The 18,000-nt window shown below is 42.7% G+C and overlaps 1 protein-coding gene across 1 annotated transcript in view; it reads right to left on the minus strand.

Moving 5' to 3' along the window:
- The window catches only part of LOC126457461 (uncharacterized), a 35,975-nt gene that overhangs the window by 7,188 nt on the left and 10,787 nt on the right, over window positions 1-18,000 (minus strand). Inside the window, exons 2-3 of the mRNA XM_050093750.1 lie at window positions 10,639-10,780; window positions 881-1,048 (exon numbers count right to left, since the gene is read on the minus strand). Coding sequence (XP_049949707.1) covers window positions 881-1,048; window positions 10,639-10,780 — 310 coding nt within the window. The remainder of the gene's footprint in view (window positions 1-880; window positions 1,049-10,638; window positions 10,781-18,000) is intronic.

Raw genomic sequence — 18,000 nt, forward strand, 5'->3', positions numbered from 1 at the left:
AACCCAGGTTTCGTCCCCAGCAACGATTCTTGCAAGGAAGCCGTCACCTCGTTTAAAGAACCGAAGAAGTTCTTCACAACCATCAACACGTCGTTCTCTCATTTCAGGAGTCAGCTGCCGTGGCACCCATCTTGCAGACACTTTGTGAAACTGGAGCACATCATGCACAAAGTGGTGTGCTGACCCATGACTAATCTGTAAACATGCTGCAGTGTCATTCAGTGTCACTCGGCGGTTTTCCTTCACTATGGCTTCAACTGCTGCAATGTTCTGTGGAGTCACAACTCGTTGTGCCTGACCTGGACGAGGAGCATCTTCCACTGAAGTCACACCATTTGCGAACCTCCTACTCCATTCGTAGACTTGCTGCTGTGACAGACATGCATCACCGTACTGAACCTTCATACGTCGATGAATTTCAATAGGTTTCACACCTTCACTACGCAAAAACCGAATAACAGAACGCTGTTCTTCCCTGGTGCAAGTCGCAAGTGGGGCGGCCATCTTTATACTGATACTGCCTCGGTGTGTGTGCACCTGCACCATGCTGCCACCTACAAGCCATTCTGCACGCTGTTTGTAGCACACGTACCAACTTACAGGATAACGGCGCGAAATTTCGATTTATTATTACAAATTTAAGGTTTTCATTTGACTCACCCTCGTATTACTATAATTCAACAACTTTTAATGAATTAAAAAAAAATTTTTTTAGAGTGGGCGTAAAATACGCCTCCTTGCTAATGCGGGTTATGAAAAATGTTTTTATAACGCTAAGTGTGGAGGAGGTGGTACAAACGTAGTCTGCTGATTAGTTGGTAGAGTTGAGGCTAGCTGTTAAAGCGTGGTAGGTGTGCAGCGGCCCAGCCGTGGTACTGACCAGCATCTCGTGCATCTTCTGTCCGAGCAGGTAGCTGAGCACGATGACGCTGGGGATGACGATGTAGGCGGTGTAGGTGACGTGCGGGAAGATGAGCTTGGGGCTGGCGGGCACATGCAGCAGCCCGTTGCCCTCGGCCAGCAGCGCCGCCGCCGCAGTCGTCAGCACCTGTCGCAGAACACACGCGTCACCTCTTCACCCCTCCACTTCGTTACCTGCTCTTCAGGCTGTTTACTGGCCTTTTAGGTTGAGCAACAAAACGCTAAATCTATAGTTAGCAGCAGTGGGCTCTGACTTTCGGGCTCCTGTACATGCTGTCTGCAAATTATCTTTTTCATACACGTAATTGCCGGTCGCTGTAATCGAGCGGTTCTAGGCGCTTCAGTCCGGAACCGCCCTGCTACTACGGTCACAGTTACGAATCCTGCCTCGGGCATGGATGTGTGTGATGTCCTTAGGTCAGTTAGGTGTAAGTAGTTCTAAGTCTAGGGGACTGATAACCTCAGATGTTAAGTCCCATAGTGCTTAGAGCCATTTGAACTAGGTTTTCATACACGTAATTCATTGGGCGACAACGGATGTTAAGAATTATTCGCCGGTTAGTTCTTAGATACGATCAGTTTTGGCTTTAGGAAATGTAAAGACACCGGAGTAGCAATTTTGACGTTGCCATTGATAATGGAGGCAAGACTAAAGAAAAATCAAGACACGTTCATAGGATCTGTCGACCTGGAAAAAGCGTTCGACGGTATCAAATGGTGTAAGGTTTTCGAAATTCTGAGAAAAATAGGGGTACTCTAGGGAAAGATGAATAATATACAACATGTACAAGAACCAAGAAAGAACAACAAGAGTGGAAGACCAAGAACGAAGTGCTCGGATTAAAAAGGGTGTAAGACAGGAATGTAGTCTTTCGCCCCTGCTGTTCAATCTACACATCGAAGAAGCAGTGATGGATCTTAAAGAAAGGTTCAAGAGTCGAATTAAAATACAAGCTAGAAGGATATCAGTGATAAGATTCGCTCATAACATTACTATCCTCCGTGAAACTGAGGAAGAATTGCCGGATCTGATAAGTGGAATGAACAGTGTAATGAGTGCAGAGACTAGGTTGAGGGTAAATCGAAGTAAGACGAAAGTAATGAGAAGTAGCAGAAATGAGAACAGCGAGAAACTTAACATCAGGATTGGTGATCACGAAGTAGAAGTAGTCAAGTAATTCTAATATCTAGGCAGCAAAATAACCCATGACAGATGGGCTAAGGAGGACATAAAAAGCAGACTAGCACTGCCAGAAAGGTCATTCTGGCCAAGAGAAGTATCAAATACAGGCCTCTATTTTAGGAAGAAAATTCTGAAAATGTACGTTTAGAGCGCAGCATTGTATGTTAGTGAAACATGAACTGTGAGGAAATCGGAACAGAATAGAATCAAATCATTGGAGATGTGGTGCTACGGAAGAATTTTGAAAATATGGTGGGTTGATAAGGTAAGGAATGAGGAGGTTCTTCGCAGAAACGGCGAGGAAAGGAATGTATGGAAAACGTTGACAAGAAGAAGAGACAGGATGATACGACATCTGTTAAGGTACCAGGGAATAGCTATCATGGTACTAGAGAGAGCCTTAGAAGGTAAAAACTGTAGAGGAAGACAGAGATTGGAATAGGTTGGTTGTTTTGGGGAAGGAGACCAGACAGCGAGGTCATCGGTCTCATCGGATTATGGAAGGACGGGGAAGGAAGTCGGCCGTGTCCTTTGAGAGGAACCATCCCGGCATTTGCCTGGAGCGATTTAGGGAAATCACGGAAAACCTAAATCAGGATGGCTTGACGCGGGATTGAACCGTCGTCCTCCCGAATGCGAGTCCAGTGTCTAACCACTGCGCCACCTCGCTCGGTGTGGAGATTGGAATACATCCAGCAAATAATTGAGAACGTAGGTTACAAGTGTCACTCTGAGTGGAAATGGTTGGCACAGTAGAGAAATTCGTGGTGGGCCGCATCAAACCAGTCAGAAAACTGGATGACTCAAAAAGAAGTTGTGCGTGCGCAAAGAGGTAACCCGTAATATAATGAAACAAAACACACGGTGATGAGATAGAAGACGATGATCACTTGTTTAACAGGATGTTGGTCTACCTTTAGAATACAGTACAGCTGTCATTTTGCGTGACCTGGATCCGGCAAGGCCTTCGTAGATTTCCGGAGGTATTTGACACCAGATGTCTACGTACAGGTGACAGTTGCCCAAAATTACGTGCTGGTTGTTAATGCGCACCGGGCTGCCGCCCTATAGCGTCCTTCGTGTGTCCCATAGTGTTCAGATCTTGCGAATTTTGCGGCCAAAACATCAGCATGAGTCCTGAAACCACTGTAGCAGGATTTTGAACCTTGTGTCATAGACAATTAGGCTACTAGGAGATGCCGTCGCTGTGAAGGAAACAGCCGCTTTCGATTACTGGCGGAAGTCCGATGAAAATTCAGGAAAAAGTCTCTCATAGTGTAATCCTCCCTCTCTAGTTGATCTTTACAAACAAGTCCGGCGGGCAGATTCCCTTGTATGCAGATGATACAGCCCAAAATTACAGCTGCATTACCCTTAATTACACCACCATTAGACTATACCGCCACCACTTTAACCAAATTACCAACTTGTGCAACATCTGAAAAAGCTAAAATCAATCCCCAGAGCCGGCCGGAGTGGCCGAGCGGTTCTAGGCGCCGCGCGACCGCTACGGTCGCAGGTTCGAATCCGTCCTCGGGCATGGATGTGTGTGATGTCCTTAGGTTAGTTAGGTTTAAGTAGTTCTAAGTTCTAGGGGACTGATGACCTCAGCAGTTAAGTCCCATAGTGCTCAGAGCCATTTGAACCAATCCCCAGAAATGGTAATCAGTCGTGTCCATTACTAGGAGGACGTTGTTGTTTAGCAACACCTACGCCAATGATTTAAACCTCTCCTCGTGAGATTCTATTAACTAAATCGTTAAACAACACCTTTGGTACACACATTAACGAGGCACACAATAAAATTTCCGCACAGCTATATCAACTGTATCCCCTCCTGCAGGGAAGGAAAAGTAACTACCCCCGCAAAATCAAAATTTGGAAATTCGGTTTTCTGCCTGTCGTGCTATAAGGCTTTGATGTTTTGTAGCAGCAGATTCAAATATACCCAACAAGTGACTCCAAAATACGGTACTTGGTTTGATTGTATTCTCACCACGTTTTACAAAAAAAATTGTAGTAATTTGTGCACATTTTGATCACTAGCCATCAATCAACTTATCAAAAGTTAATTAGAGCTGTTCTGTGAATGCTCCGTGCTTCACCACATCAACACATAAGCTCACTTCCGCGGGCGATGACCTTAGATTTAAAATGGCCGGTCCTACCTTCAATGCTCATTGTAAGAGCTCGTAATCATACCATCAGAAGTAGGGAAATCTCCAGATAGTGTGCTACAAAGGGCCCTTTCGAAGCATAATAGCACATCTTTGAGATGCTCGACTTGCTTTATCATCTAGGATTATATCAGATGAACCAACTGGTGGCGTAATTTTTAATACGGAAAACAGGTGATGCACCATGACGTCCAAACAAATCTCACTGTTAGAATTAAAGACTTTACTACTTCTTACTACCGTCCCAAATGACAAAATCTGCTGCTTGGTCAATATCCGAACTGCCGCTCCTGTACCTAGAGCCTTAATTCGAGCAATGTCCTGCAATACATGACTCGGGAATTTGAACATCTACAGCCATATGTGAGCTCTCTTTCATCACCTACTTCTCACTTTTAAACGGTAATTATTTCGATTCGTAGAATACAGTAAACTCTTCTTTTTTGTGGTTTTATGATGCGACTGACGGGTGCAGAGACTCAGTCAGTCAGTGAACGACTTTGAATATTTTTCGCTTAATTATTGTCACACTGATGGATTTCTCCAGTTGACAGCGCATTGCGGAAACGGTTATTAAGTGCCACGTAAGAGCTTCTATTTGGTGGCTAGTTTTGCGTATTTCTAACCCTGTTCGTGGAGTCGGTTTCCATGAGGTTTCAGCGGAGTTGTCTCGGACAGGGTCATTCCGGTTCCTAACCCAACTACGTGATTGGCTTTGACAAGTAAAGTTGATTACGCGAAAGTTACACAACATTTTAAAACTGCTCGGATTTAGCAATTAACTAGGTGACTGTTTAGTGTACGAAGAGCCATGTGTGTTTCGCTCCTTACTCATCGCTTCCCTGTCTTTTGGTGATCGTAGGGGATATTAACTGTGGCAGCAGACGTCTTTGACTTTTTTCGCGAAAGGTAATACAACCGATAATTTGCATTCATTTCACGCTTCCTGATTATTCACTGGGCACTTCGTTTCACATTTGTGTAGCGTAGTTTCCATGGACAGTGAAGTTATTCTCCATCAGAGAACCTAGCGAGTTTGCGGAATAGTTACAACGCTCCATTCTTGGGCAGAACAGTTCATTTTTGACATGCAGATTGCTCAATGCTTTCTTTCATTTCCCTAATTTTCTCCACCAGCATGTTTTTTGGTAATTAAAGATTTAAGGACGGTTCTTCGACACGAGCAAGTTGCATTCCACGAAGCTCCTGTAATTCTTAGGTGTACATGGGAGACTGGAGAATTAGAACATTGTGACAGTAGTCAGGAAACCTGTTATTAATGTCTTCGTATGTACTCATTTCTACGATAAACGAACTAACATCTTCAGACTGTGCATTCATTGATGTATAAATACCATTTTATATAGAAAAGAATTTATAAAAAAATACCTTTCAATCTGCATTGCGAACGTTAAATAATAATGTGACTTATCGTTTGAAGAATACTTACTAGCAAGAAATCTCGTCAGACCGAAGCGGACGAATTGTTTATTGATACAGAATCAAATGCGACAATTGTTTTGAAAACTAGTGATCTCGGAAGGAGTGAACACTTTTCGGCCACCGATTTTTTAAGAGAAACTGTATTGTTTGCGGAGGGATGAACTCTGGAAACGTGAGGCCTATAACTCAGTGAAGGACACGTCTCCGGTGACTCTGTGGGTAAATGGGCACACTGTGTGTCAGATTACAAATATAAAAGTCCTGGGTTAAATCCACAGACGGTCCTACGACCTTTTTCCGTGCTTTGTTGCTGTTTTCGCCTCTGTAAATAATGTGTATATGTGAGAAACGTCGGTTTGCACCATATTTCGCAATGTACGCTAAACTATAGGTCCCCCTCTGACTGATTATTTGTATCAATTCATCGGTCGGAGAAAGACAAGGACATAGCGCCTCCAGTAGGATCATGCCTGATGTCCAAACTGCTCTTGATATCAACTTTTGAGATCTGCTATACCTGGCCTCCGTTCAGTCGAGAGTCGTGGAATACACATTGTGATCGGTACCGCAACGTTGGTAAAGCTGTTTCAAGGTCACTATTCCCCCTCTTAGGACAAATCACTGCTTTAAATCCTACCGTGCGGGCCGAAGTGGCCGTGCGGTTAAAGGCGCTGCAGGCTGGAACCGCAAGACCGCTACGGTCGCAGGTTCGAATCCTGCCTCGGGCATGGATGTTTGTGATGTCCTTAGGTTAGTTAGGTTTAACTAGTTCTAAGTTCTAGAGGACTAATGACCTCAGCAGTTGAGTCCCATAGTGCTCAGAGCCATTTTTTTTAAATCCTACCGTAAACGCGACTGAGCTTTCAAACTCTCTGAATTCATCTCAAACCTACACAACTTCGTTTTACAATAACAGTAACGTAACTAAGATATTATTATTCAATAGTAAAAGTACTATCAAACCTTGGGTGCAAAGTGGTGTGTAATACAACCCCTTGCAAGCACTTTGAAAAGTATGTTTGGTCTGTTAGGCAGAGATTTGACAATTGGGTTCTCGGAACATATGCAAAGCCGTGCGTATAAAAGGCAGATTTTACTTTGGGGAAGATAGTTTAAGAGTGAAGCGTCCGTATTTTGTACAGTGCGATGTTCTACATACTATTAAGAAAAACAGTAAGATGACACCACTAGAAACACTTGAAAACAGTAACCCTTATGACACACAATGTGCTGGGGCTTTGAGACCACAGTCAAAATGACTTTTTTGAAGGACATAACCTTTTCGCCGTTGATTATAATTTTTTTTTTAATATACAATTTCGTCACTTAGGCCATTTTAAAGTGCTTAAAACAGAATTAAAAAATATCTGAGCATTATGCAAACATCGAAATATGTGAGGCCTTTGCCACGATAGCCTAAATGACAACATAATTTGGCCTTAAATGAAAATGCTATCAAACAGGTTTCTCTCTGTGTCATCAGCACAGTATCAGAAAAGAAAATACACAATTCGGCGGGAACAGTGCCTAAATTGCAATACTCCAATGAAAAATAAAACTTTACAGTCGACGGCCGAAAGCTGTTATTCTTCAAAAAATTACAGTTATGTGTATGTGATTGAACCAGGTTACAATAGTGCAATCAGTTTTATTATTCATTTAAGAAATGTAACGGTATTCTTTGTGCTTTTTAATGTTCTGCGTTTCTTTGCAAGACATTTTCCTGCATTTCGCTAATATCTCTGTAAGTCGCACATTTTATCTTGGATGCAGTTGACCCATCATGATACCCCAAGAAGCTTAAAGGCGGATTGTGAGTAAATAAATAATACTTGCAGAATATCAAGGAAGTCTTTATTTTTCTTTTTACTGTCACATTCTACGAAACTCCGAAGGAGAATGAAGTTGTTGTTTAAAAAATATATAACCTATGTCCGTTCGACTGTTTAGCAGAATATGGCGTAAAAATTTGAAGTAAGTCGGTCAGGAACTTGTCGAAGTTTTTGCTAATAACGTTTCCCATTTATATATTAATATAGATAATAGGCCCACTCTCTCGGCTTGAAGTGCCAAAGATTTATTTAGTGGTTGGGGAGGGGTCGTGCACTGAGATGAAATTACACGAGTCTCTTGGCCTTCGCGAACACTACATATGAATATTGTGGAACCATTGTTGTCAATTGCTGACAAATAATTAAATGTCCATTTCCGGTATCCAGTGCCTCTCAAGGAATTTGACAATACTGGTGATTATAGTTAAATTTTCCCTATCTAACACGCTATAACACGGAAACTAATTACTGTACGAGTACCAAACTTGGTAGCATTAAGGTCAAGGATATGGGGAAGAGAAATGATACAGAATCAGTTCAATTGAAACACTTTTTGCTACGGTACATCATACCATTACAGACAGGTACCATTACTGCTACAAAAGGGGCTCAATATGGCGCCTATCAGTGTCCATAAGAGTCTGAAAGCGCAGGATTGCGTTCTGAACAGCGCAACGATGCATATCCGTTGGTATGCTGTGTACCTCTCTTAATATGCTGCGCTTCAGACCAGCACATGTGTGAATGTTCTCCTAGTAAACCCTGTCCTTCAGGTAGCTCCACAACCAGAAAACACAGGGAGTGATATCAGGTGATCGTGCCGGCCAAGCATTTGGAAAACGATCGGCTGATTATTCGATCGTTTCCAAATGTGTTTCGGAGAAGCAAGTGAACTTCACGAGCGATGTGCGGTGCGGCCCTACTTTACATGAAAAGTGTTGATTTCAATGCGTCTCTCTGCTGTAGGGCGGGTATGACATGTTGGCGAAGCATATCGCAGTAACGCCTGCCAGTCACAGTGCGTGTCTTTTGTCCTTGAGCGCCAAAAAAGAGTGGGTCAAGGATGAACGTAGCCGTGAAGCCACACCATATGGTGACACGTTCACCATACGCAGGAACGGTAACTGGGGGTGAAGATCCCTAAATTCGGCATTTCTGTGTGTTCACCTCACCCGTCAGAGAAACATGAGCGTCGTCTGTCCATAGAATGGTCCAGAGTCAGCCCTCGTCAACATCAATCCTTGCGAGAAAGTGGAGAGCGAAGTCAACACGTTTGTGTGTCCTATGGTGCAGGCTGCTGTACGATATGGATTTTGAACGGATACCATTTGAGAATGGATCGAAACAACTTCCGTACTGTGGACCACGGGATGTTCAACTGTCGTGACACAGCACGCGCTGCCTGAGGATTGAGGATCGGAAATTGCGCGCAGCGTTGTCTGCCATAGTAACAGAGATTTCATCAACCACTTGTGGTGCAACCGGTCGATGGCCTCTTCCCGGAGCGACGCCCAATTCTCCAGTTGATTCGAACTTCATCATGCTCCGCACAGCAGGTGGAGAAAGAAAACCCATCCGTGATCCTTTCAGCCGGCGATATTCTTGAAGTGCAGCTGCAGCAGTAATGTGTTTTGATAATAGAGCTTGGTCCAAATGGCTCGGAGCACTATGGGACTTAACTTCTGAGGTCATCAGTCCCCTAGAACTTAGAACTACTTAAACCTAACTAACCTAAGGACGTCACACACATCCATGCCCGAGGCAGGATTCGGACCTGCGACCGTAGTGGTCGCGCGGTTCCAGACTGTAGTGCCTAGAACCGCTCGACCACCCCGGCCGGCAATAGAGCTTCACCAGTAATGCCGTGCTTCTTTTGTCCAAGGCCACGGTGCACGTCACTAAGTGCACTGCGACTGGTCAGGTGTCCAGATGATTGATCACGGCACGTGGCGGCCATAGTTGGAGCCGGACTGTGGCGCTGTGGCGCGTGGAAATTATGCACCCCCCACTCATGACATTAATGTTACGAAGTTTGGTCTGGTACGGTAATTAGTTCCCTTGTTATAACGTGTTGAATAGGGAAAGTTTAAGCATAACCACCCGCTATTTTTATTATTTATTTTCAGCTGTGCAAGGAAACGTAAATAATTCACTAACTACCAGCCAGATTTTATATTCGTCGAGCCGCAGGATGATTCAGGTTGGTTTTGAATACCAGTATATTAGGTGAGCCCTGATACTGTTTTTATGAAATCGTCCAGAGATCGCAGTGGCAGAACAAAGTTGGCAACGCGAAGCGAAAGCACCGGCATCAGCGAGGGTTCGCAGCAATCCGCCTATAAGATCTTAAAGCACCCTCATGCTGAGATCAGTATAGTGCTGAGCATGCTAGGGCTCACCCAGTTTGAGACCTTAGCTACAGCAGTCAGCATCATTTAGTAGGACAGTGATAGTTAAAGTTACAGATGGATATATACTTTTGTCAATGTTGCACATTGTACATCAAGTAAATAGTTTGTGACTTAGTGCGTGAAGTGATACTTTTCTATTTCGTGACAGTTGTAAACTATACAGTACTCATGTGGCAAACAAGTGTGTCAGAGGTGAGGTAAATTTTTTATTCAGTGATGTAATAAAGTGAACTAATATTTCACGTGCTCTAATATGATGAGCGTTCTCCCAGAACAATCAGAGTCGGGGCGAGACGAAAGTAGTTTCGCCTGACCGCAACTATTTGTCGAACAGCAGGCCCACAGATATCATTGTTGCAGTGAGTGGTTCCATTCCATACTGGCCGCCTGGTACAGCAACCGGTTATGATTTTCTTGAAATGAAACAGTCTCTGCTGCAAGATATTTTTTATTTGCCGGCAATACTGCGTTTCGCCCTTTTGGGACATCATCAGATTGGCTTCTTAGGGGTAAAAAAAATGACAATAGTGAGTCAGATGTCGATTAAAACGGGGAGATAAAAAAAGTAAATAAAAAATTCCTTGCAACCGAGACTTTTTTATTTCAAGCCGCAGGATGATTCAGATTTGTTTAGAATACGCGTATGCCCGTTAGCTGTGAGCGGAGGTTACCAGCTGCAGCAGCTTGAGCAGGAAGGCGGCCGAGCAGAGGCTGGTGGCGTACTTGGGCGGCGGGTCTGCTCGGTGCAGGGCCGCGGAGATGGAGACGCGGCGGTAGCCGGTCGCGTACGGCGACTCGCTGGTCGGCTCGTCACTGCAACACACACGCCACCGATAAACGCTGTAACATCGCAACATTCAAGTGTGCAGACAAATGCCGTCCTGAAGTCCTGCAGCCGTACCTCAGAGCCATCCCGTGGGTTCTCTCCTATAAACATTAGCTTAGATGTACTTTTCGTTCCAATTGGTCCATAGTTGAGATATTCCGGGATGTAGAACACGTCAGAAGAACAAGAATACACAATAAACAGACTGAAGAGCCAAAGAAACTGGTACACTTGCCTAATGTCGTGTAGGGCCCCCGCTAGCACGCAGAAGTGCCGCAGCACGGCGTGGCCTGGACTCGACTAATGTCTGAAGTAGTGCTGGAGGGAACTGACACCATGAATCCTTCAGGGCTGTCCATAAATCCGTTAGAGTACGAGAAGGTGGAGACCCTGTCTGAACAGCACGTTAAAAGGCATCCCAGATATGCTCAATAATGTTCATGTCTCGGGGGGGAAGGGGGGGGGGTTGGTGGCCAGCGGAAGCGTTTAAACTCAAAAGTGTGTGCCTGAAGCCACTCTGTAGCAATTCTGGACGTATGGGGTGTCGCATTGTCCTGCTGGAATTGCCCACGCCCGTCAGAATGCACAATGGACGTGAATGGATGCAGGCGATCAGACAGGATGCTTACGTACGTGGCACCCGTCAGTCATATCTAGTCGTATCAGGGATCCCATATCACTCCAACTGCACACGCCCTATACCATTACAGAGCTTCCAGCAGCTTGAACAGTCTGCTGCCGACATAGAGGGGCCATGTATTCATGAGTTTGTCTCCATATCCGTACACTGAAACGAGACTAGTCTGACCAGGCAACATGTTTCCAGTTATCAACAGTCCAATGTCGGTTTTGACAGGCCCAGGCGAGCATAAACCTTTGTGTCGTGCAGTCATCAAGGGTACACGAGTGGGTCTTTGTCTCGGAAAGCCCATATCGCTGGCTTTTTGTTGAATGGTTCGCATGCTGACACTTGTTTATGATCCAGCACTGAAATCTATAGCAGTTTCCGGAAGGATTGCACTTTTATCACGTTGAACGATTCTCTTCAGTGGTCACTGGTCCCGTTCTTGCAGGATCTTTTTCCGGCCGCAGCGATGTCGGAGATATGATGTTTTAACGAATTCCTGATATTCACATACACTCGTGAAATGGTCCTATGGGAAAATCCCCACTTCATCTCTACCTCGCAGATCGTATGTCCCATCGCTCGTGCGCCAACTATGACACCACGTTCGAACTCAGATAATTATTTATAACCTGAAATTGTAGCAGCAGTAACCGATCTGACAACTGCGCCAGACACTTGTCGTCCTATATAGGCGTTGCCGACCACAGCACCATAATCTGCCTGTTTAAGTATATTTCAATACGCCGGCCGCGGTGGCCGAGCGGTTCTAGGCGCTTCAGTCCGGAACCGCGCGACTGCTACTGTCGCAGGTTCGAATTCTGCCTCGGGTATGGATGTGTGTGATGTCCTTACGATAGTTAGGTTTAAGTAGTTCTAAGTTCTAGGGGACTGATGACCTCAGATGTTAAGTCCCATAGTGCTCAGAGCCATTTGAACCATTTCAATACGCATGCCTAAACCAGTTTCTTTGGCGCTTCAGTGTATTTACTGTGAAACAAATATGCTAACGTACCTTTAACAGATCCCAAATGGAATCATCGTCATGGATGTGGAACACGTGAAAAAAAATGAACATACGAACCTTGCCCAGAAAGTAATGCACCGTAGGTTTTTCTTCAACAATTCTTTATTCAACATGATGATAATTACACACACGAAAGAATGATGTATTATCTACACTCCCTATTTTTCCACGGAATTTCCATCCCGATCAGTGCCCTTTCTCCAACGGGAAACATGGGCATGTAAGCTCTGTCGGTACAAATCCTTGTCCCAGTGGTGAAGCCAGTGCTTCACTGTGTGAATCGCCTCCCCATCGTCCTCAAAATTTCTTCCACATATGGCATTCTTTAACGGCCCAAACGAGTGGAGGTCCGAAATCGCTAGGTCAAGGCTGTCAGGTGTGACAGCCGTGGATGGTCTCCCCGATCTCTGCAAATGGCGGAGCTCCGCAGAACCGCCGTCTGCGCCGGCACGGTAGCTCAGCGTGTTCGGCCAGAGAGCCGATTGGCCTCTGTAATAAAAAACTGAGTGGAAGGATCAACCACCGAACTTGCATAGGATGTCTTGCGACGTCCGCAACGACCAAACACAACGATCAACAACGAATAAAAATAAAAAAAAATAAAAAAAAGATGACCTCGCCCTCCGTGCCCAGCGACTAACTGTACTTCGGACTTCCGTCGACAGCAGATGCTCCATTGACTTTGCACAACGTATGTCAAAATTCCCCTCAGTTTCTCTTTCTGCAGTGAGCAATTCAATGACGGCACGTTGCTTGTTAACGTATATCACCTACAGACGCCATTTTGAAACTGTCCTGCAGCTACGCTATCTGTCGGAAGTGACGGAAACTTGGCGCTCTTACTTAAGAGCCTTCAGACTATAGATACGTAACGTTTAGCGTTCGTAGAAAAAAAATGAGGTCCATTACTTTCTAGGCAACCCTCCTATTTTCATTTATGAGGTAATAAATACTAAACAGAAAAATCATTTTATAAAACTTATTTGCAATGATCGCATTATCACACTGCATTTTTACAGAAGTCAGTTTGAACTTATACTCGCATCATTTGATATTATTACTAAAACACACACACGGACGGACGGACGGAGGCAGAGGGAGAGAAATTGCACTAATATCACAAACACACGTTCAAAAGCTGAACAGCATCTGCGAAGTTTGTCAGTAGATATTTAAATTATTATTATGTCATAGCAAAGCAGAAAGTGCCAGAACGGTTTATAACCTCAGGGTATGATGTCGAATATGTAAAACAATATGGTACAAACACAAATATGTTTTATTTCATGTCACTGAAGATGCCTTGCAAACAATAATTGCGAAATGCATATGGCACGAAAAATTTGTTTCGTTCAGTTGTAATTAGACGGATCTCAACATAATATTACACACAACTTAGGACGGCAGGACTACAAAAGTTAAAGAGATTACTTCACACATTTTATATCAGTGCAGGGTGTGCTTAAGCTTTGTGTGTTTTATTTCCACAAATACAACGTACGTCTCTAGTATCTTTCTTCAGTTATTCTTATCAGTACAATTCTATACGTTATACTTTTTCTCCTTTCAGTTTCTTCTCCATTTCTCGTTTCTGCAGTAGTAGTACCGTGCGAGGTGGCGCACAGGTAAATCATAGGACCCACTTTCGGGGGGACCCTGGCTCTTTTCGCCGCTCTGCCATTCAGGTTTCCCTTTTCAGTGCCTTCCCTATAACGCTCAAGATAGTTGGCAGTATGGTTCCTTTTAAAATGACACCACCATTTTGCTTACCCATTCTGCCTGAATCGGATCACCTCGTCGTTAAGTCTTACTACACTGTTTTCATTTTTTTTTAAAAATGCGCTATATTACTTTCACCATTATCGGAAATTTGTTAAAAGTCAACCATACATCATCTTCAACGCTTCCAGTCGATCCCTAATTTCATGTAGTTCTCTTCCACAAGTCTTTCACTTGTTATTCGTCTCTTATTTATCTGTGAGTTTCTTTCCAGTTCTATTTTTTGTCACTGACATTATTGAGTTTGAACACCGACTGATTTGCTTTTCTGTCTTCAAATCACACTGCCCACTCGTTTCTAGTACGATATCATAGAGTTTTAAACCATAACTAGCATCCATTCATAAGTTAAGTCTTTTATTGAAAGAAACACAATCATCAATTTCTCATTTGAAAACACATAATCTGTAATATGAGAACTAAACTTTGATTTCTAGCCACAATGCTAAATAATCTTAACGTTAACCATACAAATCAGCCTCCAGATTTCCACATTCGTGGCAGTAACACAGAGTGCTCGTTACAGAATTAATTTTAATTCATCCCCTGCGTGTTCGGTAATTGTTGTAATTTATCAGTGACATGTATAGACTTTTGTAGTGCTTTTCACTCGAGTAAATTGATAAAAATTGAAGTACTGATACAACTTACAAGCTTTATATATATTATCTGCCCTCAAAGACACATGGATTTGTAGACCATTTATTTCTTGTACATTTCATTTTGTGTGCTCTGTTGTATTATGTAATCTTACTTCTATGTTTCGTATTTTGCTGTTGTGAGTCTCTTACTAGCGACGAAATATTTTATTCTGCAACATGTACTTTCCTCAGCGCTTCTATTTTTTCTCTGATGCATCACTCTCACTATCTTCGAGATTCCAATTTGTGTTTGTTATGTCAGTTGTAAGGAGTGCGTCAGAAATCTCGATTACATTGAAAACAATATAGCCAACTTAACGCTATTCTTTGCATTATGTAAGCACGCATATATTAATAGTAACATTCTGAGGGCGAAACATGGGAGCGCGATTCTAAAGCATTGTTGTGAGACGAGGTCTGTCTGCGAGAGTGAAATTTCAGTAGTGTCAGTCGAGAACTCGGAGACAGAAGACGTGTCATGCTGCCCCCACGTCGGTTATGGCAGATCTTAGCACACTCAAGGCCTGATTTCATTTATATGGGCAGGAGAGATTTAAATGGCTTAACTACGCTTGAAGATGGAACTCAAGGTAAAATTCGCAAGCATAGCGTAAAGCGAAATTGCAGGGTTAGGCTCGTGATAGTTAGTCCGAGTTTGCAATAATCCCATGTTTTGCTTGTCAGTTAAAGAAGCCTTCTTATCCTCGAAATAATAATAATAATAATAATAATGAACCCCGTGGAGGCCCGGAAAAAGAATAGGCCTCCGGTATGTTCTGCCAGTTGTAAAAGGCGACGAAAAGAACAAACCACTAATAGGGCTAACCCCCCTTTTAGTGTGATTAGTTGGTTCAGGACAGAACTAAAGAAGCCTCGGACAAGAGCCGTCATGGTCGGGGACGACGCTTGAACCCTATACCCGCCCACAATGGTAACGACACTGCTAGCCAACTGGAAAATGATTTAAATCCAAATAGAGGTGTTTTGCAGGATATGCTTCCTGCAACCACCCTAGAAGGAAAACAAAGACAGAGGATGAGATGGTCAGATGAAGTTAATCGACACCTCATGTTCTGTTATTACCAAGCAACAAACCTAGGAACCAACACAGCTGGATACAGATCACAAGTATACACAACATTTATTACCACATACCCAGAATTAAAATTTTTAACAGAACAACGACTAGCTGATCAGATCCGTGTAATAATCAAAAATAACAGGATACCCCAGTCAGAATTAGAAAACATCAAACAAGTACAACAAATACTGGAAAAAATAATGTGCAATCAGAAGAAGAAGAAAATACAGTAATGGACTCAAACATCCCAGAGCAAACAATCAAAGAACAACACGCATCAATTAAACAATCAGAGGAAAACGAAATCTTAGGACAGCCACCAGAACAAGCACAAATAGAACACGAAGTGACACACATGTTAGATATAGAAAAAGAATTTCAGCTGATATATATAGAATACAAAGACACAAATACAGACATTAGACCATTCTTGCAAAGACCTCTTAATAACCCACAAGTCGAAACAACAATAAAAACTATCAACACAATCATACACAACAAAATAAATGAAAACACAACTATGGAAGAGTTACAACTACTGGTTCATATAGGAGCACTCACTACACTAAATATACACACTAGGCAGAGATCAGAACCAACCAACACACAGAAGAAACCCACAAAACCAGCATGGCAACACAGGCTACAGATCAGAATAGAAAAACTGAGAAGAGACATCGGACAGCTAACACAATTTATAAGAAATGAAATGTCGGAAAAAAAACGAAAAAGGTTGGGTAAAATCTCACAACAAGAAGCGATAGAGCGATTAGATGAAAAGAAGAAGAAATTACAAGCATTGGCCAAACGACTTAGAAGATACAAAAAAAATGAAAATAGAAGGAAACAAAAACCAAACATTCAACACAAACCAAAAGAAATTTTACCAGACAATAGATAACACACACATTTAAATAGACAGTCCACCAAACATAACAGACATAGAACACTTCTGGAGCAACATATGGTCAAACCCGGTACAACATAACAGGCATGCATGGTGGATACAAACAGAAACAGACACATACAAGATGATACCACAAATGCCTGAACTGATAATTTTGCAACATGAAGTCACCTGAGCAATTAATTCTACTCACAATTGGAAAGCCCCTGGAAAAGATAAAATAGCAAATTTCTGACTAAAGAAGTTCACCTCAACACATTCACATCTAACCAAATTATTTAACAGTTACATTGCAGACTCATACACATTCCCTGATACACTTACACAAGGAAAACTTATCTGAGACCTAAAGATCAAGCAGACACAGCAAACCCAGCTAAATATCGCCCCATAACATGCCTACCAACAATATACAAAATATTAACTTCAGTCATTACACAGAAATTAATGACACATACAACACAGAACAAAATTATAAATGAAGAACAAAAAGGCTGTTGCAAAGGAGCACGAGGATGTAAAGAGCAACTGATAATAGATGCAGAGGTGACATATCAAGCTAAAACTAAACAAAGATCGCTACACTACGCATACATTGATTACCAAAAATCTTTTGATAGTGTACCCCACTCATGGTTACTACAAATATTGGAAATATACAAAGTAGATCCTAAATTGATACAGTTCCTAAACATAGTAATGAAAAATTGGAAAACCACACTTAATATCCAAACAAATTCAAATAATATCACATCACAGCCAATACAGATTAAGCGTGGAATATACCAAGGAGACTCATTAAGTCCTTTCTGGTTCTGCCTTGCTCTGAACCCACTATCCAACATGCTAAATAATACAAATTATGGATACAATATTACTGGAACATACCAACACAAAATCACACATTTGCTGTACATGGATGATCTAAAACTAATGGCAGCAACAAATCAACAACTCAACCAATTACTAAAGATAACAGAAGTATTCAGCAATGATATAAATATGGCTTTTGGAACAGACAAATGTAAGAAAAATAGCATAGTCAAGGGAAAACACACTAAACAAGAAGATTGCATGTTGGATAACCACAGCGACTGCATAGAAGCGATGGAAAAAACGGATGCCTATAAATATCTAGGATACAGAC

This window comes from Schistocerca serialis, chromosome 2 (assembly GCF_023864345.2).
Source record: "Schistocerca serialis cubense isolate TAMUIC-IGC-003099 chromosome 2, iqSchSeri2.2, whole genome shotgun sequence".
Classification (NCBI taxonomy): domain Eukaryota; kingdom Metazoa; phylum Arthropoda; class Insecta; order Orthoptera; family Acrididae; genus Schistocerca; species Schistocerca serialis.